This window comes from Cenococcum geophilum, assembly GCF_001692895.1.
Source record: "Cenococcum geophilum 1.58 unplaced genomic scaffold K441scaffold_15, whole genome shotgun sequence".
NCBI classification, from domain to species: Eukaryota; Fungi; Ascomycota; class Dothideomycetes; order Gloniales; family Gloniaceae; genus Cenococcum; species Cenococcum geophilum.
The window spans coordinates 1,934,836-1,954,900 of record NW_027137573.1 but is presented as its reverse complement, the minus strand read 5'-3'; the positions used below and the strand labels follow the sequence as shown (position 1 = coordinate 1,954,900).

Below are 20,065 nucleotides of genomic sequence, written 5' to 3'. Positions count from 1 at the left end.
AAACTAGCATTGGTGTGGAAACCGCCCCCTAAACGGTTGTGGTACTTCCGACAATTAGCTACAAAGAAGGGATGATCAAGCCGTCTATGGGATGGTTAGAGTTGGCTTCCAGATGTGCACATTCGTTAGAAGCTTCGAATTGTTCCTGCAGGGCAAATCTCCTACCGATTTTATCCTAAGTCAGTACCTCCTTTTTTCCCCTGTCTCCGCGCTCATTTTTAGTTACTTCCAGGTGGACTAACGCGTATTTACAAATTCCTATACAACTATATTTTACATCAATGTGTACCGATTGGTACTCTCAGAATGTTTCATTTTGTTGAATCTAGATATCTATGTTTTGAATGGACAAAGCTTTTAGATACGCCTTGCCGGCAGCCCAAAACGCTTCATCACCTACAAGAAGACCTCGATATTGAGCTCCAGAGTACTAACAGGGTATCTAATAATAGTTTATGTCAGTTACAACCTATATCGAGCAAATGACTTATGAATATGGGTACTCACGGTAAATCGTAGTACTTGAGCACGGATGGCGCCAAGATACCGAAAACACCAATAACATGATGCTTACTCCCGACACGGAGGTTTACGGAGGCTGCATGGCCCTTCAAAAAGGTGGGATCTGATATCTCGTCAGCAATCTTTTGGGCTTAATGGGAGCTCTATGGTATTTTCACGAGCCGCATTTCAAAGAATATAAAACCTCACCATCAACCTCCTCTATCCAATAACCCTCAATTTTATCATTCTTCAGGCCCTCTTCCCGCGTGATGAATGCGATCTTTAACATCACCATTATGCGATCTAGCAATCCGTGCACTACCTCAAAGCCGCTCGTCTTACCGAACCATGCCGCAGCAAAATGGCGTTCATTCCTCTGACATGATAAATTAGCAATTACATAACTAGAATCGCAGTAAAGGTACACGCACGCTCTTTCGCTCCTGGCTCATATCTTTGAAGGCCACATCTGAGACCTCGAAGATCTTCATTGGAACGCTGTGATGCTTGTTTGAACCGATTGTCTTAAGCAGACCTGGCAGCAAAGAAGTGCGGACTATTTGGTATTCTGCAGTCTTCGGATTCTGTAACCTGACTGCAGTAGTGCCGTCATCAGAACGATTCAGCCACTTGAAGTTTTCATCATGTGAGCAAAGGATAAGGGGCATGGCCTCTGACCATCCGCTCATGGCAGCCTCCTGGCGGACGATGTCGGCTAATTTATTTATTAACAAGGGCGCTGCAACCGCAGCAGTCTTGTTGGGATAGTATCGGGGTAGCTTGTTGAAGCCATAAGCTATCTGATGGAAGAGACGATGAATTAGTTAGTGATATCAGCAAAGGGAGAGTAGAGAATTGTATGACTTACTGCTAAATCTTCCATCACATCGCACTGATGTAGGACATCTGCACGTGTAACTGGAACACTAACGTCAAGAAGTTTGTTGTCGCCCTCTGAAGGCCTGACGGAGTATCCCATCCGTTCAAGGAGCCTGCAAATTTCAGGAGGAGAAAGCTCAAGACCACAGACTTGATTAAGGTACCCGACCTCAGCTTGCATCTACAGAAATGTTAACCCCAAAAAAAGTCTGCTATAAACCTGTGTAATAGCGTCAGCTCTTACCTCGCGCGGAGAGAGATTTGGAGTCTCTCGAGTTTGGTGGTTATGGGGAGATTCTATCTTTATAGGCTCTATGGATTCACAGTATTGCGCGAACATCGCTACGAGGCTGCAAGGGCAACGTATCAGCATGAAGAGTGGTATCGAGAACTTCCGAGCGCGTACATGTGGTTAACAATCTCGACTTTGGTTGCATCTGTGGCAGTTATCTCAATAAAGACATTTCGAGTCTTGAGAGTTATCTTAGAGTGATCGCCATTGATGATCGGCGGAAGTGAACAAACTGTCCGGTTCGAGTCGTAAATGACAGGATATACTGGGGCATCCCTAATAATATGGAGATATCTCCCAAGGTTCCTGTCTTTCTAGTGAGTGTATCAGCAGTGTTACCGAAGGGAGTTAGGAGACACCATACCTCGTAAAACTCCATGAGTTGCTTCCTATGAGCCATCAGCTAAGTTTATATTTCCAGAGCAATGGCTTGACCACTAACCCATTCATCTTCTTCGCCTGGTTCAAAGGAATGAACTCAATTTCCTCCGGGGGAAGAGCTTCATATGTGAAAGGCCCTTTGACAGCTATTTCGTCTTAATTTCTGAAACTTTCAGGGATTACTATTCTGAACTCACTATCGAGATCATGAGTGCCTATTGAGACAAGAGTTCTCTGCCGAGCTAGGTTCTGATGGAGCTTGTCTTGTAGTGCGATGAAAGAGTCGTAACGCGCTTGCGTGAACGTGATGTTTCGCAATATAACGCCCGAAATCAGCGGGCGAACTTTCATGGTCTATTTCCGCATTAACTCTTGCATATATGACATGGCGTATTAGTAAAATTACCTCCTCCTTCACGATAAGCCTCTGCAGCTCTCCCCCAGGTGGTGGGGTGAGTGAAAGCTTAGGCAACTTCGTCAGCTCCAAGAATACCTTTAGGTTAAGCGCAATTCCCTCAAAGCATAACATGTCATATCGATTCGCTGGAATTTCTATCTTGAGCTGAGGAGGCTCTTCCACGCCGTCAACAACAAGCCGTTTGGTTTGTGACGTGTCCTCGTCCAGCTCTATTCCAAACTTGAAGCATAACTCATCGAATTCCTCAGTTGTATACTCTCTTCCTAAAGCTTTGAAAAGCTCCGCCTTGCCCACCGCAACTGTAGGCATCTTGTAGGAAGCCGAGGGCTTGTGCTAACCCGCTCGATTTCCTTTCAGTTTTTTTTTTATATAGGCGTAGTGGGGTGGATGGCGGGGCTATATGAGATTTGTACAACGAAATTCTCGAGGACGAGGGTTTCGGAACGCGTACGATGAGTCGCTTTGAGCGTGTCTCGGGGGTTGAATATGCCAAAAAGACAACGTTGTTCGGCTAGGAACCTTTTTATGTCATGAAACCGAGAACTGAAAACTGCAGTAAAGCTCCAATGACTGTTCGGAGATATCGCGGCCCGTACTGCCGACTTAGGGTTGCAACCATTTTTCCGGGGCGGTTTAAGCAATAGGGAACGGTGTGAAGCCAAGCAAGTCATCAACCGCGCATGTCATATACAAGAGCAACAGATGATAGGTATCAAACATCTTTACCGCTACTAGCGGATCCAACATAGCCAAAGATACATTGCATAGCAGCGCCGGTATCCTAAACTAAGCCCAACGCCCTCCCAATGCCGGTTGGATATTCTGCCCACGTCAAATCTTCCAGGCCCAATTCTCTCCAATAAAACCAGCCTAATCATATCTCAACATCTTTCGACAACTACCCTTCCTTCATATAAAATGCTGAGCAAAATCGTTCCAAATGCCAATGTACCAATTGATATCGGTCCTCTCTTTTCATCCTACTTATTCATAAATTCCCATACCCAAAAAAGAAAAGATGATATTTTCTCCCCGTCAGTCTATGCCCAGCACACGACCCGAGCGTCAGTATCCGAAACGAAAGGGTAAGAATGTGGTACAAAAGAATAAACGTCATTCAAATGCTATAGGCATTTAACATCAATTCAATGAGCCTCTAATCCTTCCAGTCCCAGACCTGCTTTAGGAAGTGTTCCATATTGACCTTCTTGGCCTTCATCTCGACCATCCAGGGGTGCTCAAGCATGCGCCAAGGAGAGGCACGACGAGGTGGTTCTTTCTCGAGACTATGAGGGGAAATGTGAGCTCTCGCTACTTGAAATTGCCTCTTTGAGGAGCAAAATAAAGATAAACGGAATGTACGTACCAACACTCAATAAAGTATTTAAAGTTCTCACTCCACCTTATTCCATTCTCTGGCTCATCTTTGAGCTTTGGAATAGGTTGCCTCACTATATAAGTAAGTAGATCGATCAATCCTGCCCTTGGGTTCATCTCCGTGCCGTCGGCAGGGAATGGGAAGCGATGTTGTGCCACTTCGAGCAGAGTTACGCCTAAACTCCACACATCGCTGGTGATGGTATAGCTCTGGCCGGTGATGCGCTCCGGTGCCATGTAGTAGGAAGTACCGATGAAAGTATTCGCGTCGCCCTTCGTTCCAAATTCGCCCGAAACACCGAAATCACATAGTTTGACTTGTCCGTTACGGCAGAGCAGGATGTTACTTGGTTTGATGTCGCGGTGAATGATGCGGTGAGAGTGGAGGTAAGTGAGACCGTTTAACACGCCTTCAGCTACTTTCCCAAGGACTTTCTCGCCAGTGCGTCCGCCAAGTTTCTTCACTTCACGGTACACGGAATCGAGAGAGCCACCTTCGCAAAATTCCATGGCAATGCTGATGGTCCCGGTACTATCATCCATGAAGGCACCGTAGTATCGGCAGATGTGGTCGCTCGCACAGTTTTTGTTGAAGGAAAGTTCTCGTACGATCTGTTTCTTGACATCCGGATCTGGATTTGTTGTGATGATCTGATAGACAGGCTGTTAGTAAACCTAACCTTCATCCGGTTCAATGAGTAATATTACCTTTAATGCAAAGACTGTCTTCCCGCCTTTAAGAACACATTTCGTCACTGCACCTCCTGCACCTTCTCCTAAACTACCTCGTTCCTCAATTAGCCCTTTAGAGCTCGCAGCTCTCCAACCAGCGTCATCCAAATCCTCCACGTCCAATGGTCGTCCTTTTTCGCGGGCTAACTGGTCAAGATCGGGCATGGCGCCCATGCTATTCTCCCTCTCCATGGCAGGAGCACCTTCACTGCCGCCTTGGGATATCGCTGATATTGGGTCCGACCCTTGCGATCTTTGCATCATAGGAAAGCCAAGAGCGGCTGAGTATGATGAAGCTGCAGATGTTGATCCATTTCCTTGTCCAGCCTCTCCAAAGCTCCCAGATCTTGAATGTCCACTTGCATCACTAGAGCCTCCTGCCGACAGACCCGCCCCGATTTGTAATGGCGGTAGACCTCTAGGATGAGGACGGCCTTCGTGTGGAGTATGATTGGTGCCCATGGGCGTTGCTAGACGGAGCTGGGGAAGCGGAGGTCGAGCGAGTGAACCCGCGTCGGTGGAGTCATTCACAACGGGTCGGACATTGGGGGATGGAGGAATTGAGAGTCCGAGGCGGGGTGTGCGGCTACCACTAGCAGATCGATTTCCAGGCATCGGAGGGCGTAATAGAGGAGCAGGGGAAGACATTTTAGGCGCAGGATATATGTTTGAACTAATTCAGTCTCTTTCTATCCTTCGGGGATGGTTGCATTCAAAACTAGAAGAAATCCTCGAGGTCAATGACGGTAATTTTATTTTCCGATAGCCAGCTTGCCTTGCGGTATACTAAGAAGAATGCGGCACGTCCTGTGACCGTGGAACAGGGCAAGCTGCCGTTACCCGCAGTCCAGTGCAAAGCTCCAGGTTGCTTTTTAGAGCGAATAGCGGAGCGTTGGTGCAGGAATCCACGTTGTGCACCAGAAAACCAACTTCGCTTGGTTCCAGCTGTTTGGGTTGCTGCACTCAGCCGAGGAATCTGACCGACTCGAACGCGGGGACCTGGCGGTCCGTCTTTAATGTTGTAGGTGACTCGAGATAGTGCAAGACTGCTACTCAGGCGATCGGATGTGTCTCTACAGTGTGAAAGTGGGTCTGTGACGGCCCAAGGCCAACAGATGCGGACTTTGGAGTTGATCGCAGCGCCAAGTTCCAGCTGTTCTATCGCCTTGTCTTCTGCCTTGGAGATATCAGCAAGCAATGAAACCGTCCGGACAGGCAGAGGCGAGGCGTGTGTGGAGAGGGGGGGCCGCTATGGTGGGTGAGGCGCGTGTGAGCCTTACCGAACAAGACAGGCAGATAAAACAGAGCAGTCAACAGCAAAGCGGCCTCTCACAAGGCCAGCAGAGAGTGAGGCGTTGTTGCGGTTGAGGTAGGAGAGATGGGGTGAGAGAATTGGAGAGAGGTTAGGTTGGGAGAGGTTGTTGGAGTAGGCCAGGTGCGGGACGAGGCGTTGGCGTTGGCGCTGGCGTCTCCAACGGTGGGAATCCTTCACCTTTGCCGCCGAGGCGTGGTTTATGAGCGAATCCTGTCCCCTTAGACCTTGTTTCAAAACCCGCTTGAGCGACGTATAGTCTTCTCATTCGAGCAGGTCGGACAGGCATAGCTGTTGGCAAAGAGGGTTTTGCGCACACAAAAGCCACGCTTTCTTCAGGCTTGTCACGGCGCATGCCGCTCACGATGCGTTCTCAGAAGCGGTTTTCAAGGGTCGTATGCATGTGCCACGATAAGGCTGAGAACATTCTCCGAAGGATTCAGTCCCCCTTGAGCCACACGAAACAGAGCAGGAGAGACGTCAAGAAGGCCGGATCTGGCTAACAGCATGCGACCTGCGACTAGAAATGTCAAAAGTCTCGCGGACGCTGACGTTAGACATGCTGCCAGATTGTATTGATTTGTGCGGCTGAGCCTGTCCCACGCCGCGTCCCATGCTCGAAAGAGGGGCAGAGCTGAAGAGAAATGCGGCCAGAGAGCCCTTCTATCCCATGGTACCAGCGGGGTTTTTCTGCATCACGCACGACTTCATTGGGAAGCTCCTCTCGCACCAGGCGCAGTGCTTAAGTGCAAGTTCGCTGTGGTCGACCTTTTCTGCAGCACTCACTCGCCCATGCGTGGATCGCTACCACGTCTCTACCACGTCTGAAGGGAAACCGACCTTGGCGCCGAATTCTCCCCTTGCAACCTGGAAATTCCCCGAAGCTGCCCTCTGTCATTGAGGCTGGTCGGCAATTACCTGTCTGAGAAGGCGCGGCGGGCTTTGTCATCTTTTTGCCGACCCAGTTTTGCATTAATCTATTGCAAAATGGTGCTGCCGTCAGGAACCCCTTCAATGCAAGAGGGCGCTTCGCAGACGCCGCCAAGCTGGTTGGTGGGTGAATAAATCTTCACTGCATGGGCCACGGAGCAGAGCCCCTCTGCATACCACCTCCAATATTAGAAACTTCTGAAAATATTCCGAACTAAATTCCCACCCTTCATAATCTTTTCTTTGGCTAAATACGGCTTCTGTTCCTCTATATACATGGACTCGCTAGAATCCATGCCTCTATTGGACGATAAAGAATGCTACCAGGTACATATTACGAGACTATCGGCCATGCGGGTGCGAGAACATGCGCTGTCGTGGGCAGCGTGCTGCGCACTGCCACTAGACTAGCTTGCACGACACTTAGAAGATCTTGGAGGTGCTCGATGCTCAGGGGCACAACGTTACTGCGGGGTCCATGGTTCTATTTTGGAGTGGTGATTGTGGCAACCTTTCCCAATCCGCATTGGTGAAAGTGTGCTACAGTTTCATTGGTCAAATGCTTGAACTCTGCCTCAACTCCAAGACAGCATCCGTATTATATCGCGTAGAACACGACTAGTGCATAATAGGCAACACGGCGTATAGCATTGATTGTGCTAATAATAACTTCCCTTGATCTACTACTACGTGTTGTGATAGAGCTCCGTCCGCAGCGATTTTCTCGAAGCACACTTGTGCTCCTTGCAACCCTGGCATGCTAATCCGCATAACGCATGATACTGGCCCTCTTCCGCTTCAAGCGTGGGGTCCTCAGACTTCCAAGCTAGAGAATGCTGTTTTCCCGAATTAGCGCCAAGAGGTAAAGGGATAAAGCAAGTACGCCCGGAATTCATGCAGAAGTCCCTTTATCTAGTCTTCAACTCAGCCTCAACTGGGCAAGAGCCATGGGCAGTGAAGATATTCGCTAGGTTTACTAGAGCTAGCAAGAATGGAATATCAAAGCATATCCGGGAGATGTATTAGGAGATGCTACTGCAGCTGGACAGTTCGCTACAGAAGCACTCTTCACGGCTGATCAGGAAACAACTAGGAATACATTAATTTGTTTAAATAATTCCTCTATCTAACAGCGACTCAACTAGATCAAAAGGATTCGAGCTCGTTAGACAAATTTCACGGCTGTTATACATTGCTAGATTCTACGAATAGATGAAACATACTTGCTCTAATACAGTGATTACTTAGAAAGGCTTAGGCGGAATTTGGTTTTTCCGCATAGAAAATCCTCAACTTCACCAGAGGATCAGTGACCTCCAAAAATTGGAAATTGAATTAAGCTGTCTAAACGCTCTAAATATACCATTTATTCTTAACATTAAGGCCGAGTCATGGTCAGTATAAAAGGACGACGAGTTATGTCATCCTCTCAAATTTCTGATCAAGAATCTCATTCAAGTCAAGAATCAAGCAAGTCCGTTTCGGTTTCTCACATTCCAGTGGATCAAGATGTGTCAAGGAAACGCAGGAAATTGTCTCCCGCAGCATCTGAAGAGCCTTTCGATTCCCTACCGTATTTTCCCATTTCCTCGCTCTCGCGCATAAAAGCCAAGAAAATAGGCCTACTTTCGCAAGATTCAGGAAAACTAGACCCTGTAGCTTCTGTTCTAGTTGGCCAGGAAAAAACAAGTTTTGCGTCTCTTGGTGTTGCGCCGTGGCTAGTTGCCTCGTTGGCAGCTATGGAGATCAAAAGGCCTACAGGAATTCAAAAGGGTTGCATACCTGAAATTCTAATGGGTAGAGATTGCATTGGTGGAAGCAGAACCGGATCTGGTAAAACAGTCGCATTCGCTGTCCCAGTACTCCAGAGATGGGCAGAGGACCCTGTTGGGATATTTGCGGTGGTGTTGACACCTACGAGGCAAGCATCACCATTTTCCTATCCCACCATCCGCGGCTGACTTTTGAATCACAGAGAATTAGCTCTACAAATCTTCGAGCAATTCAAGGCCATCTCAGCGCCGCAGTCTCTTAAGCCCATTCTAGTCACTGGTGGTTCCGACATGCGTACCCAAGCCCTCGCTCTAGCACAGCGACCTCACGTAGTCATCGCAACGCCAGGCCGTCTAGCCGACCACATCAACACTTCCGGAGAGGACACTATCTGTGGTCTTCGAAGAACACGATTTGTAGTCCTTGACGAAGCTGATCGACTACTTGCCGCAGGTCACGGCAGCATGCTCCCAGATGTTGAAACCTGCCTCTCCGTACTCCCACCTTCAACGGAACGCCAAACATGCCTTTTTACTGCAACCGTAACTCCAGAAGTTCGAGCGCTGAAAGAGCTCCCACGTTCTGTGGGCCGTCCGCCTGTCTTCGTCTGCGAAGTCGACACGGAGGTCCTTGCCATCCCTCCAACACTTCAACAAAAGTATCTCCAGGCACCAGTTACGCACCGGGAATGCTATCTCCATATCCTCCTTAATACACCTGCAAATCTGTCCAAATCTGTCATTATATTCTGTAACAGAACAAGCACGGCCACACTACTTGAACATATGCTCCGATTACTCGAACACAGAGTCACATCACTCCACTCTGGCCTCCCGCAACCACAGCGGATATCGAACCTAGCTCGCTTCCGTGCCAAGGCCGCTAGGATCCTTGTCGCAACTGATGTCGCGGCCCGTGGTCTTGATATACCAGAAGTTGCGCTTGTCATCAACTATGACGTTCCACGCGATCCGGACGACTATATCCACCGCGTTGGACGAACAGCTAGAGCGGGCAGGGCAGGTGAGAGCGTGACGATTGTAGGCCAGAGAGATGTGGAGCTCATCCTTGCCATCGAGGAACGAGTTGGGAAGAAAACGGTGGAATATGAAGAAGAAGGCGTGAGTATCGAGGGCCGAGTTGTGCGGGATGGTTTGAAGATTGTTGGTGAGAAAAAGAGAGAAGCGATGCTGCAGATTGAGGAGGGCAGGGACGTTGTTGGTAAGAGGAAGAAGGGAATGCCGAAACGGGTGAAGAAGTAAAGAATAGATACCACATACAGTTTCTCTATAAAATTCAGTCTGACCGGTTTGTTGTTCACTTCACTACGCAATTATAGTGTGTCCTCAGTAAGTGGGGAGTCAAGATTGATTCCAAGCACCATGTCAGTGCCAGTTTTGATTTAGGATGCTATCCTGAATCATTTCTAGCGCTATATAAGTTCTAGTGTCTATATTTTCCTATTCAAATTCAGAGGCCATCTAATCCCACGGTAGAACGAAGCTAGATATGAGGCCCAACACTGCAACACGCCATCCAATGAGGCAAAAGCTACCAAAACTTCTCCCAAAATGCCTATATTCTACCCATTAAAAATATCCTAACGGCCACGCTGCTTTATCGCGTACCAAACTTAGCCTTTAGGCTCATAAAGGACAGCATAGAGATACGTCGCCTCGCCCTCGCTGTCCATATCATCATCCGATGAGACTACGAACACCCAATCGTCGCCACGCTGACTATCCCCCGTTGGGTGTCTGGGCGTGGGATCTATACTGCGACACCGCCTTGCGCGGCAGACGGAGTCTCAGCTCTTATGACCTCATTATTCAAGAAGGCGAGTTCGCCGGCTTACTATTCGGTGGGAGCATATTAATACACCGCGTAGGGGTATAGGATGGTCCAGCCTTAGCGCCACTTGCCGGGCTATTGAGTCTATCAACTATTATTGTTCTGAAATACCTGCACTAAAACTTACCTAGTATCTCCAACTTCCCCAACTTCCCCGAACCCCTCCTCTGCAGCCTCCTTTTTCTTCACTTCACTAACAGAAGTCTTCTTCCTATCATTCATAGAGGCCTTCCTGCTGCGTTGACTTTTTTTCGACTTGTCCACGCCAATCCTTGGCTTCTTAGAAGGGTCGTCCTCAGACGCAGTAGGTGGAGTTACTCTTAATATTGTAGCTGGCCGGTCTGATCTTATTAGCCGGAAATTTTGTATCTCGGTATATTTGTAGTTACCCTATCAAGTTTGGAGGAAGAGGAACTTTAAGGTCTTAATAGGAGCGGGGTCTTTGATGTAGTCGAACAGACTGAAGGTGCTTCCGCGAAGCTTTGTAGATGAGCGATGAAAAGGAGGTAGGGATTTTGTTAAGATCTTTGGGGGCGAAGTATTGTGCGAAAGATATCTGAAGAGAGAGTGAAGGTCACTCTTTAAGCTCTGTGGGCTGTAGAATAACTCACAGGATAATTTTTATGACAGGGCGGAAGTTTTGAGCAAAATGCCCGTAGAATCTGCACTGAAAGCTGTGGGTTGATTTTTGTGTACTGACGTCGATTCAAAGACTATATACCCAACTTTATATTAGATAACGACATGTATTAGTCTTCGTTTGCGCTCTTAGCTACGAGAAACGATCAAAAGGGGTGTGCTGTGTTCGAATCTTACGTGAGAGAGACGGCTAGATGCTATTCGCTGGCGATGAATAACAGATGGTAGCAAGCTGTCTTGTTATTTGAGGAGCGATGGGATAGCACGCCAGAATTCCAGTAAGTTCGTCTTTTTTTAATATAAAGGCCCACATGTGTCTGCTTTGTTGTACCTTTTTCAATGGGCAAATGACTTTTTATCCACCAGCGGTGGTGTCCAAAAACCCTAAAGCCTCTTTTGACCGTCCGCCAAAAAATCACAATAACTACTAGGAACCCTTCCCGTAGAAATACACATCCATTATCCAAAGTTATTGCCAATGGAGAGCTAAGTTCGTAAGTTCGTCGTGCTACCCAAATTGCTTGTTGGTAACCGTGTACGGAGGACAGCAAAAAGATATTTCTCTTTCTTTTTTGGGACTAGCGGTTTTCCCCATAAGGTTGCCCGTAGGGACGCTGATATTTAGGGGCCTTTGGCGGGTCTTGGGGGCAGAAACCGCCCAAAATCTTGTTGCTTAGGCGATAAAGCCTCCGTAACTCTGGGCCTTTATGAGGGGCAACCACTGGTTCCAAAAGGGAAAGGGAAATATCTTTTTGCTCCGTCCTCCGTATCCATGCGGTCGTATCTTCGCTGTTCAAACTCTCACCAGGAAGCGCTCGATCATTTCCCACTCCTTATCTACACCTGGAGCGGGAGTGGTTTGACGAGTTAGTTCTCGACATCCTTCCCAGCCCCTCATTAGTTTAATGGGGACATTAAGGTTGAAGAGAACTATAGGTTTAGGAGACTTGAACTCGAACTCATCGCAAACATGCATTTGACGGGAAGGAACATAACCACCTCCTGGGACAACTTTAATCAGAAGAGGCTGCCCCACTGGAATCTCTTACCCTCAAAGCATAGTGGCAGGTGCCAACGCATATCATCCCAATCCCAATGCCATCGGAGCAAAGCTCCAATGGCCTCTTTATCCCTTAACCCGTCAAAATGGGTCGTACGGTTATCGATAAGGGCTAGCCAATTGGATCAATTAGATCAAGGCCTCGCGCCAAACAATACGTAATGTTCGTGCACGGATCTTCCTCAATGCGGTCCTTACGGGTTAAGGGATATGTATAATTTTCGCGTAGGGCCGAGAAGGTCATCTTCTACATAGGCCAGTCAACCCAAGGTCTCGGTTCAGTGACCTTGTACAGCTGCTACTTACCAAAGCTTCCTCTAGTGACATCTGCCACTTCAGACGTTGTGTTAAAGGAACATGCTCGTAATCCAAAATTTTCTTGTCTATGAGTGCCTTCCTAGACTTTTCATTGATGACCTGAATGAATTTAGACTTCTTCCCGTTGATTGGAGACAGGGGGGCGTTGGAGAGGGCGATGATGGAGCGCGTCTGCTATGAGCCAGAAGCCGGTGGATCACAAGGTAGTCAGAATGAGTTGACTGGTATGNCATGGGAGAGCACAAGATCCGTGATGTGCTGGGAAAGTGCTATAATGTAAGGCTGTCAATTTTCAAAACCCTGTAAGCTGTGGATGGCTGAGCAACCTCTTAGATGAAGGGGTATAGACTATGGGCTGTAGTTGGGCAATCAATGTGTCAAATCAGAACGAACTGGACTTCTAGGCAAAGTATCCCTTGACCCGTTGAAATTCGTCCAATGATTATCAGCAAATTAAAGTATCTGGATTAGCGAAAGACACCCAATGAAATCTAGTCGTGAACTTAAGCGACCTTAGCGTAGGACTCTAACGGGTTAAAGGATAGGAAGGTGGAAGCTGCTAAGAAGAAGGGGGGTGATTATCAGTAGTGGGATGGTTTTTTTGTATGTATTCACTAGTCGCTTAGATAGTGTTTCCACGACGTAGTGGCGTCGTGCTGGGTTACTAGGCCCTCTTTTCTTCCAAGTCAACCCCACCAGGTAAATTCCCCTACACTGATACCGACAATTAGTTAATACATACTCAGCGGTCTACAGCCACTATTATCCTCTCGTATTCATTGCACTTTTAACCAAAAGTCATCTCTCCAAAAACATGCCCCTTAGGAGAGTGTCGTGAATTATATTTTCCAACCTCACCCTAACTCCTAACCCTCTTACATCAACTAGTGAATATATGGGTTTCCTAAGGAGCTATCTAAACCCCTCCACCTGGGTAAACGATAAAGTAAATATCCAACATTTAACGTATTCCAGAAGGGGGAGAGAGTTTTCCACTGATCCCATCCCTTGAATGGCCCTGTAACGTAGGAACTATACTAAATAAGCTTTTCAACGTAAAGAGCATACATTGGACTAATAGTTCTAGCTGAGAAGGAGGAGAACTTCCACCGAATCTCTTGCTTGAGTTGGGTATAAGGCATTCTCGCAGGACCTAAAAAGAGGTTGTTTTTGACAAAGGGTATAACGGACCTGTGGGAGTCCGTATCGAACAAACAAGAGGCCCGCAAGTTTATCAATGAATATCTTAGCCCTTACACCAAAAACATTAAAGAGGGGGTATGAAGGGCTTGGAGCCAGACAAATATTTAAGGGCAGTAGCTAGTCTCATGGAACATTGGCCGATATGTTGGACCTTAGAGCATGTTTGTGTCTTTTTGCTTAATCCCACGAATGGCATGGCTCATGGTACTAAATCTAGAGACAAATCACACATAGCAGTGCTTGAAGAAGTTCGGGAGACTTACTTTTGAACACGAATCCCTATGCATAGTAAGGGTTGGTGTCTCCTATCTTAAGAGATTCTGTCTGCCTTCGCCAGGATGTTTTCGTACGGAAAGCTAGTCCAGAATCCAGACCGGATTGAGTTTCCTCATTTTCTCGATTCTTTTCATACTGTCCTGAAAGTCTGAAGTTACGGATGCATCTGTCTGGTGGGGGGGGGTTTGTATTTTAGTCTGTCTTCATTTGAGTGTTGTGTTCTGGATGATTGGGCGGTTAAGGACAGTGATATACTTGGATTGGAGTGGAGTGAATTTGGGGGTCAAATCCACTCCAAAGCTCCAGGAGGTCCACAAAAGCTAAACATAAATAGGACTAAGGTTTACCTATAAAGGTTAGTAATACAGCTCTAGTCTAGTCTAAATTGGCTCCAATCCAATTAGGCCACTGGTTAAGGATAGAGTTGAATGTCATGAGGGCGAGACATGGAAGCAAAGACGAGCATATAAACATATGCAGAAAAACACCGGGGGACACTGAACACTATCCCTTCCTAACACTATAATGGATGACAAGAAAGTTGAGCAGTGTTTCGGTTGTTCATGCCCTAGGAAAGGCAGCTCAGGATGCGCCCTCAAGTCTGGGTGAATACTTTCGTGTTTGACATGGCTTCCGCAAATAGTTCATATCACCTAGCACTTCGCGCAGAAAGCTTGCCCTCACGCCATCTATAGGATAGGGTATTAGAAAAATAAACATGTGACATGAAAAAGATTCGAACAATCTTAACTTTGATGAGGATACAAGTAGGCACAATCCAATCATGAAACTCTCCAGCCGCTCACATCGTGCCCTGATGAAAATAGTTCCACGAGTAGCACGATCTAAGCCGCATAATTCCCCTTCCTTTTTTCGCTCTGTAACACAGCCTTTAATATGCTCTCTCACAGTTAAAATGAAGTGCAACTAAGTTTAGGTAAACGAGCTTAATAATGTCAAAAATATTAAGCTAAACTTCAATATGTCTAAGGATAGGGACACATTTGGATAATTAGGTGATATTCGATTTCGCTCAATGTGCCTTGTCTAGGTGCTGAGATTTGAGAGTTGATGATACCTAGGGGCAGCAACAGCCCAAAAACGGCATCTCTCTTTCAGCTTTTGGATGTTAGCTCCTCACATCTGCCGAGGGAATAGACAGAGCTCACCACAAGACTCTATCTCGTATTCGCAATCCGTACCGTTCCGTAGTCCACGAAAGCCAGGTCTTGCCTCATTACCTTGAAAGCAATGCATAGCCTCATCGATATCCGAATTCAAATCTTTCCTGCCGCGGAGCTGTAGTATCCTTTGAGGAAATATGAAGGTCTCAGTCCTAACGACTACATCTCAACACCTCCCTCTCGCCCTCCTCTCACTCCTAATCTTCTCCTCAACCCTCTCCTCCATTCTCCTGTGCGCCTCCAACTCCTCAATTTCTCTCTTTACTCCATTATTCCTCCGAACTGCCTCCTTCCGCCTCACCATCCTCTCTCTCACTTCGTCCAGTCTCTCCTTCATTGTCTCATCCACCTTCCGCTCTAGCTCCTCTTTTGATTTGATGTTGTTATCCTCCACAAAACGCGACGTAAACTCTGCGATAGTGCCCGCGGAAGGGCCAGGTCCACCAGTGTGGTAGCCTGCAGGGTGTGTAAGGAGAAGGTTGGGAATGGGAGAGGGGTACTTGCGGAGTGGAGATGTGAGGGGGAGGGGAAGAGATGAGGGAGAGATCGAAGGTAGAGGCTGAGACGGAGAAGGGAGAGAAGGGGAATTACGGGGGCTTGGAGGGAGTATTGTGCGCATTAGGGAGTTCTCGAAAGACTCGGAATAGGGTAGATCGTGGGGTGTGTAGTTTGGGTGGACGGCAGGTTCCTGGTGAGGCTCGCCCATGGGCGTGAAGGGTTGGTAGGACATGAGTGTGATGGTAGAAGAAGCTGATTGGGGATCCGGGGGGCAAATAGAGCTGAAGACTGCGAAGTATATGTACTGGTTGTGAATGGGGCTTTGGAGTTGAAGCTCAGGTACTGAAGCTGCAATACGACGTTTCTGCCTTCGGGAAATATTCCTCCGCAAAGCCGACCTAATCTTCCATCGCCAATATATCTGTACCCTTCCACCTAACCCTAGCCTGGTATCCCTTCTATACAACCTACCATGGCCGACAAACTCCGTGCGCAGCAACAACTTGAAGCCCTTCAAGCGCGCTATATTGGCACTGGACACGCCGACACGACAAAGTTCGAATGGACGTCTAATATTGCGCGCGACACTTTCGCTAGCTATATAGGGCACCCGCCTGTTCTCGAATACATTGCGCTAGGGCTGGGCGAGCCGCGTGAGAAGGTCAGGGCGCAGATGATTGAGAAGATGATACAGCCTGTGGGAAAGCCACCGGAGGTAAAGTTGCAGGTGTCTGAGCATGATATGAAGACGGTGCTGATTATGAAATAGGTGCAAGATTGATAGAGTGGTTTGAGGGCAATAATTTTGGCAACTGTGACAGCCTTTTCGCCCGTTCGTTGAACTCTGAGATGGATGATTGGAGCGTCTGGTAATGATATTGGCGATGTGAGGAGCCACAACAGACCGTCCTAGCATGGATGTTTGGAGTCGAGGGTCTAATGCTACAGAGAAGCTTGCTACCATTTCGCATGATGGGATGTTGACTCGGCCTTGGGATGGCGCATTCCGTGAAATGGCTTTGAAGCCTTCAAGTTCAGGAGAGCTGGCAAGAAGTGGATCAATTAGAGAATGTTTATTGGAGAAACTTCTTTTTGCAGAAGTGATGAGTGATTTCCACCACTGAAGTCTGAACGTCAAACGTATGAGTATGCGCAAGCCGCTTCCGCGGCTGTAAGCTGCAACTTGCAACTTGCAATGCCATCTATATGCCGTGCTGTCGTAGTTCAACACGATCTAAGTTAAAACCTATAATGCCACAGTCCTAGACACCGGCAGACTTGATATACCTCACCACGCGCCAGCCTCTGCTCATTCAGTCTAGACACTAACCCGCCAACGCCGGAACGTGGGTCTTATAAACAGTCCCATAGGCCGTTGTAATACTTCGACCTACGAGTTGCCCAACAGCAGAAACTCAATCACTATCGCTTGCGCTCCCAGTCGGTCCGTCATCATCATCCACCACCACGTCATCTCCTGCCATCATTGCGAACTCTCCCTTTTGCAATATATTCCTGAGCTCCTTGTTCCTTGGATCAACCAGCTCTACCGGCTTCAGCTTCGCCTTGTTGCGTATCCTGGGGTCACATCCGGCGTCTAGTAGAATATCCACTATGGGATGGCCAACGGGGGCCCACTCGTCTTGGGAGAGGGAATTGACGTAACGAACGGCTTTATGGAGGGGAGTGTCGCGTTCCATCCGGTCGACCTCGTCAATCTCGAGACCTTCTTGGTCGAGGAGGATGTCAAGGACTTCATCTAGTATGAATTAACATCCGAATGTTTTTAATTTTCAGTCTTGCGCCCATATATCTTCCGTATCCTTGGCCGAGCCACCTCACTCTTTCTCTCCCGCCTTTCCCACTCTTCAAGAATAATATAAAGATGGAGACGTAAACTCACAGCTCCCATAAGTCGCAGCTAAATGTAAACACCCGTTCCCAACACCATCAAAGCTCTTGTTCAGCACTTCCGCTACATGCACCGCAGATTTCTTTCCATTCTTCTTGGCTTCAGACGCAAGATCCGCTATCGTTTCTTCGAGGAGTGAGGTATTGTTCCGGCGACAGGCTTCGAGAATGAGTTCGCGTGGGGAAGCGCCCTACATAAATAGATCAGCGAACTGAAGTTGAATCTCACAAGGAAGGAACCAGTGAGTGGTATGGCAGAGCAATTACCTCTTCATCCGCCATTTTGTTCTTCTGTATTGTATCCTGGGAAATTCGTGTTCACTGGAGAGCCCAGAAATTCCTCAGAATATCTCTCAGATTTGTAATCGTTCACGGGCGTCGTATTCAGCTAAAAGTAATTTCCTGTGTGGGGTCCTTTTAGAGCAGCTGGCGCATCAATCTTGCTATAGACGTGATAGAATGAGCGGACGAGTATAACGGAAGGCAGGGAGGTATAATAAGCCTGACGGTCAGCACATCACCCAAGAAGCGCGTGTTTCAAATCCTCCCTGAGCAAGTCTGCTGGGCGCGTGTCGCTGTGGCTGAGAGACTCTCGGACATTAAGAGATCGCCGTCAGTTCACCGCCTACTTTCTGCCACTCCACTGATTTTTGTGAATTGAATCACCTATCAGAACATCTTCGTTTTTCAAAGATCACATAACTAGAGACTGGGTACACGGAGCCTGGTGGCTCAAAATGCTGCTCTGTATGATATTTTTCTTATATTTCCAATATCTCTGTATTTGTTTGCCTCTGCATTTTGTAACTGACAACCGCGCCTAGTCTGCCCCGCCTGCAGCAACATGCTCACAGTCTCTACCATCCCACACTCGGATGACCCTTCCGATGACCATCTTGCTGGCAAGAACCGTTTCGAATGCCGCAGTTGTCCCTACCAATACGTGCTAGACAAGCGGTATTACGAGCGCAAGATGATGAAGCGGAAAGAGGTCGAGGACATCATGGGCGGGAAGGGTTCGTGGGATAATGTGGACAAGACAAACGGTATATATCTCGGAATTAGGCACAAGCCCGATGAACCGGACCTTGGGCTGATGCTGACTGCTGTGATAGTCCAATGTCCAAACGAGAGGTGTAATAACAATGAGGCGTTTTTCTACTTGCTGCAAATTCGTAGTGCGGATGAGCCGATGACGGCGTTCTACAAGGTATGTTCATGGAATTTTAAGGGGAATGGGATACTCAGATTTGGAGAATTTGTGGGTTCTGCTAAACCTGTGAACAGTGCTAACGAATTGCTAGTGTACAAAGTGTGGGAAGCAATGGAGGGAGTAGGTGGATGTCGTTGGAGATGTTTTCATACGCATTGCAATGGTGTTCGTACAGGTGTTTGTGGAGTCAACTACTCGAAGATTGTGGATAGATAGATACCTAGTTTTTTAACCATTGTCGCTAGCATCTTCGGTGGTGCACATGGAGTGTCAATGTCCTGACCATATAAATGTCCATGAAAACTGTACCTCATCCTGCACTCTTCAGATTCACCCAATATTCCAGAGGAATGTTCTTCCACAGTTGACCTTCTCTCTGAACCCCTCATACTAAGCTCACGCTAAATACCGCTGATGCTTGAGTCTGGCAGAAGTTGAGGAACCGGGGCACCCATGGCGGTTTCAGAGAATCAAGGCGCCTGGAGAGATACGGGTGATAAGGGGGAATTAATTGAAGTCTGCAATACGTAGATATTGAAGATTAAAATTGAAGTGAATATTAAGAACGCCAGGCGCCTCGCTAATGCAGATTAAACCCGAAGAAATGGGGAGGTAAACATGGAACTGTCAAGGTCGATCTCCCGTCGTAGCCTTCAGACCCTCTTCCATCATCCGGTGGACAACGCCAGGCATGAGAATGTCTTTTCGGAATTGTTCCTGTTGCAGTAATTCTAAAGCGCGAAGTGTTGGGCCGGGATAGCTATATCTCAGCATCAATAAGCGCGTACCACGTATCTTTATCAGTCATGACGCACGTTAGATACCTGGCGTATTTTGGCTGGGAAAAGTACTGGAGATAGTTAAGATAGGCAATGAACTCGGGGTTATCTAGCAGCTTCTGCGTTGCCAGGTGATTGAGATAGGCAGGATTTGCAAGGCACTGTGCGAACTATGGGAATTGTGATCAGCAAAAGGGGACTTGTGACGTCGAGGATGAGCTATGCGCACCTCAAGTTCAAGCTCAAAGCGGGTATATCCACCATAATGCGGCTCAGCAGGGGTGGGAGCATTGGCCATGGTGCTGGTCAGCGGTTAGGCAAGCCTGACGAAAAAGCAGGAACCAGCACTGCGAGAGCGTGATTCGGGTGCCTCTTTTTGGGGCGCGATGGGGGAGGCTGGGGGCTGGCCTGGAACGGTGTCTAGAAAAGCGCCAAGCGGCCAGCTGGTGCGGGGGTGGGTTGCGTGCCCAGTGCCTGCTAACGAGTTGCGGTGACGGTACGCGATACCGTTTGGGGAGATCAGGTGGTGTGGGAG

At 47.8% G+C, this 20,065-nt stretch overlaps 9 protein-coding genes across 9 annotated transcripts; 4 read left to right on the top strand and 5 right to left on the bottom strand.

Annotated features, from left to right (window-relative positions):
- Positions 1 to 372: 372 nt before the first annotated feature.
- Positions 373 to 3,035, bottom strand: K441DRAFT_633924 (beta subunit of phenylalanyl-tRNA synthetase). Its single transcript, XM_067646389.1, has 11 exons — positions 2,463 to 3,035; positions 2,254 to 2,410; positions 2,118 to 2,202; positions 2,040 to 2,064; positions 1,790 to 1,989; positions 1,628 to 1,733; positions 1,373 to 1,564; positions 936 to 1,304; positions 712 to 880; positions 508 to 625; positions 373 to 442 (listed from the first exon to the last, which is right to left on the bottom strand). The coding sequence occupies exons 1-11, from the start codon at positions 2,781 to 2,783 to the stop codon at positions 397 to 399; spliced, it is 1,788 nt and encodes a 595-aa protein (XP_067505518.1). The 5' UTR covers positions 2,784 to 3,035; the 3' UTR covers positions 373 to 396.
- A 595-nt stretch (positions 3,036 to 3,630) lies between these two features.
- Positions 3,631 to 5,231, bottom strand: K441DRAFT_676368 (MAP kinase; the record flags this gene model as incomplete). The annotated part of the gene is made up of 3 exons (XM_067650942.1): positions 3,631 to 3,760; positions 3,841 to 4,502; positions 4,560 to 5,231. The coding sequence occupies 3 exons, from the start codon at positions 5,229 to 5,231 to the stop codon at positions 3,631 to 3,633; spliced, it is 1,464 nt and encodes a 487-aa protein (XP_067505517.1).
- Positions 5,232 to 7,005: 1,774 nt separating this feature from the next.
- Positions 7,006 to 7,400, top strand: K441DRAFT_64953 (uncharacterized protein). Its single transcript, XM_067646949.1, has one exon. The coding sequence runs from the start codon at positions 7,143 to 7,145 to the stop codon at positions 7,356 to 7,358; it is 216 nt and encodes a 71-aa protein (XP_067505516.1). The 5' UTR covers positions 7,006 to 7,142; the 3' UTR covers positions 7,359 to 7,400.
- A 749-nt stretch (positions 7,401 to 8,149) lies between these two features.
- K441DRAFT_633917 (ATP-dependent RNA helicase-like protein dbp8) lies at positions 8,150 to 9,919 on the top strand. Its single transcript, XM_067646388.1, has 2 exons — positions 8,150 to 8,746; positions 8,801 to 9,919. The coding sequence occupies exons 1-2, from the start codon at positions 8,217 to 8,219 to the stop codon at positions 9,858 to 9,860; spliced, it is 1,590 nt and encodes a 529-aa protein (XP_067505515.1). The 5' UTR covers positions 8,150 to 8,216; the 3' UTR covers positions 9,861 to 9,919.
- A 5,069-nt stretch (positions 9,920 to 14,988) lies between these two features.
- Positions 14,989 to 15,957, bottom strand: K441DRAFT_64918 (uncharacterized protein). Its single transcript, XM_067646929.1, has 3 exons — positions 15,721 to 15,957; positions 15,115 to 15,585; positions 14,989 to 15,064 (listed from the first exon to the last, which is right to left on the bottom strand). The coding sequence occupies exons 1-2, from the start codon at positions 15,857 to 15,859 to the stop codon at positions 15,296 to 15,298; spliced, it is 429 nt and encodes a 142-aa protein (XP_067505514.1). The 5' UTR covers positions 15,860 to 15,957; the 3' UTR covers positions 14,989 to 15,064; positions 15,115 to 15,295.
- A 142-nt stretch (positions 15,958 to 16,099) lies between these two features.
- On the top strand, positions 16,100 to 16,599 carry K441DRAFT_633910 (splicing factor 3B, subunit 5; the record flags this gene model as incomplete). Its single annotated transcript, XM_067646387.1, has 2 exons — positions 16,100 to 16,342; positions 16,397 to 16,599. The coding sequence occupies 2 exons, from the start codon at positions 16,100 to 16,102 to the stop codon at positions 16,406 to 16,408; spliced, it is 255 nt and encodes an 84-aa protein (XP_067505513.1). The 3' UTR covers positions 16,409 to 16,599.
- Positions 16,600 to 16,705: 106 nt separating this feature from the next.
- On the bottom strand, positions 16,706 to 18,100 carry K441DRAFT_658073 (ankyrin repeat protein-like protein). Its single transcript, XM_067648282.1, has 3 exons — positions 17,806 to 18,100; positions 17,531 to 17,729; positions 16,706 to 17,386 (listed from the first exon to the last, which is right to left on the bottom strand). The coding sequence occupies exons 1-3, from the start codon at positions 17,818 to 17,820 to the stop codon at positions 17,043 to 17,045; spliced, it is 558 nt and encodes a 185-aa protein (XP_067505512.1). The 5' UTR covers positions 17,821 to 18,100; the 3' UTR covers positions 16,706 to 17,042.
- Positions 18,101 to 18,235: 135 nt separating this feature from the next.
- K441DRAFT_633905 (uncharacterized protein) lies at positions 18,236 to 19,032 on the top strand. The gene is made up of 4 exons (XM_067646386.1): positions 18,236 to 18,285; positions 18,363 to 18,584; positions 18,654 to 18,748; positions 18,843 to 19,032. Exons 1-4 carry the CDS (start codon positions 18,276 to 18,278, stop codon positions 18,873 to 18,875), a joined length of 360 nt encoding a protein of 119 aa, XP_067505511.1. The 5' UTR covers positions 18,236 to 18,275; the 3' UTR covers positions 18,876 to 19,032.
- A 161-nt stretch (positions 19,033 to 19,193) lies between these two features.
- Positions 19,194 to 19,909, bottom strand: K441DRAFT_658072 (SOH1-domain-containing protein). Its single transcript, XM_067648281.1, has 3 exons — positions 19,760 to 19,909; positions 19,567 to 19,700; positions 19,194 to 19,511 (listed from the first exon to the last, which is right to left on the bottom strand). Exons 1-3 carry the CDS (start codon positions 19,826 to 19,828, stop codon positions 19,379 to 19,381), a joined length of 336 nt encoding a protein of 111 aa, XP_067505510.1. The 5' UTR covers positions 19,829 to 19,909; the 3' UTR covers positions 19,194 to 19,378.
- Positions 19,910 to 20,065: the final 156 nt, after the last annotated feature.

Bases quoted from the DNA above. Each gene is read 5' to 3' on its own strand.
- K441DRAFT_633924 (XM_067646389.1), bottom strand. From the start codon at position 2,783: ATGCCTACAGTTGCGGTGGGCAAGGCGGAGCTTTTCAAAGCTTTAGGA. The intron at 2,411-2,462 runs GTAATTTTACTA...ATGCGGAAATAG, and splicing joins GGCTTATCGTGAAGGAGGAG to ACCATGAAAGTTCGCCCGCT. The intron at 2,203-2,253 runs GTGAGTTCAGAA...AAGACGAAATAG, and splicing joins AGGCACTCATGATCTCGATA to CTGTCAAAGGGCCTTTCACA.
- K441DRAFT_64953 (XM_067646949.1), top strand. From the start codon at position 7,143: ATGCTACCAGGTACATATTACGAGACTATCGGCCATGCGGGTGCGAGA.
- K441DRAFT_633917 (XM_067646388.1), top strand. From the start codon at position 8,217: ATGGTCAGTATAAAAGGACGACGAGTTATGTCATCCTCTCAAATTTCT. The intron at 8,747-8,800 runs GCAAGCATCACC...TTTGAATCACAG, and splicing joins GTGGTGTTGACACCTACGAG to AGAATTAGCTCTACAAATCT.
- K441DRAFT_64918 (XM_067646929.1), bottom strand. From the start codon at position 15,859: ATGTCCTACCAACCCTTCACGCCCATGGGCGAGCCTCACCAGGAACCT. The intron at 15,586-15,720 runs GTAATTCCCCTT...CACACCCTGCAG, and splicing joins AATACTCCCTCCAAGCCCCC to GCTACCACACTGGTGGACCT.
- K441DRAFT_658073 (XM_067648282.1), bottom strand. The intron at 17,387-17,530 runs GTGAGTTTACGT...AATTCATACTAG, and splicing joins AGCTGCGACTTATGGGAGCT to ATGAAGTCCTTGACATCCTC.
- K441DRAFT_633905 (XM_067646386.1), top strand. The intron at 18,585-18,653 runs GTATATATCTCG...CTGCTGTGATAG, and splicing joins TAATGTGGACAAGACAAACG to TCCAATGTCCAAACGAGAGG. The intron at 18,749-18,842 runs GTATGTTCATGG...ACGAATTGCTAG, and splicing joins CGATGACGGCGTTCTACAAG to TGTACAAAGTGTGGGAAGCA.
- K441DRAFT_658072 (XM_067648281.1), bottom strand. From the start codon at position 19,828: ATGGCCAATGCTCCCACCCCTGCTGAGCCGCATTATGGTGGATATACC. The intron at 19,701-19,759 runs GTGCGCATAGCT...CAATTCCCATAG, and splicing joins GCTTTGAGCTTGAACTTGAG to TTCGCACAGTGCCTTGCAAA. The intron at 19,512-19,566 runs GTGCGTCATGAC...GCTGAGATATAG, and splicing joins AAATACGCCAGGTATCTAAC to CTATCCCGGCCCAACACTTC.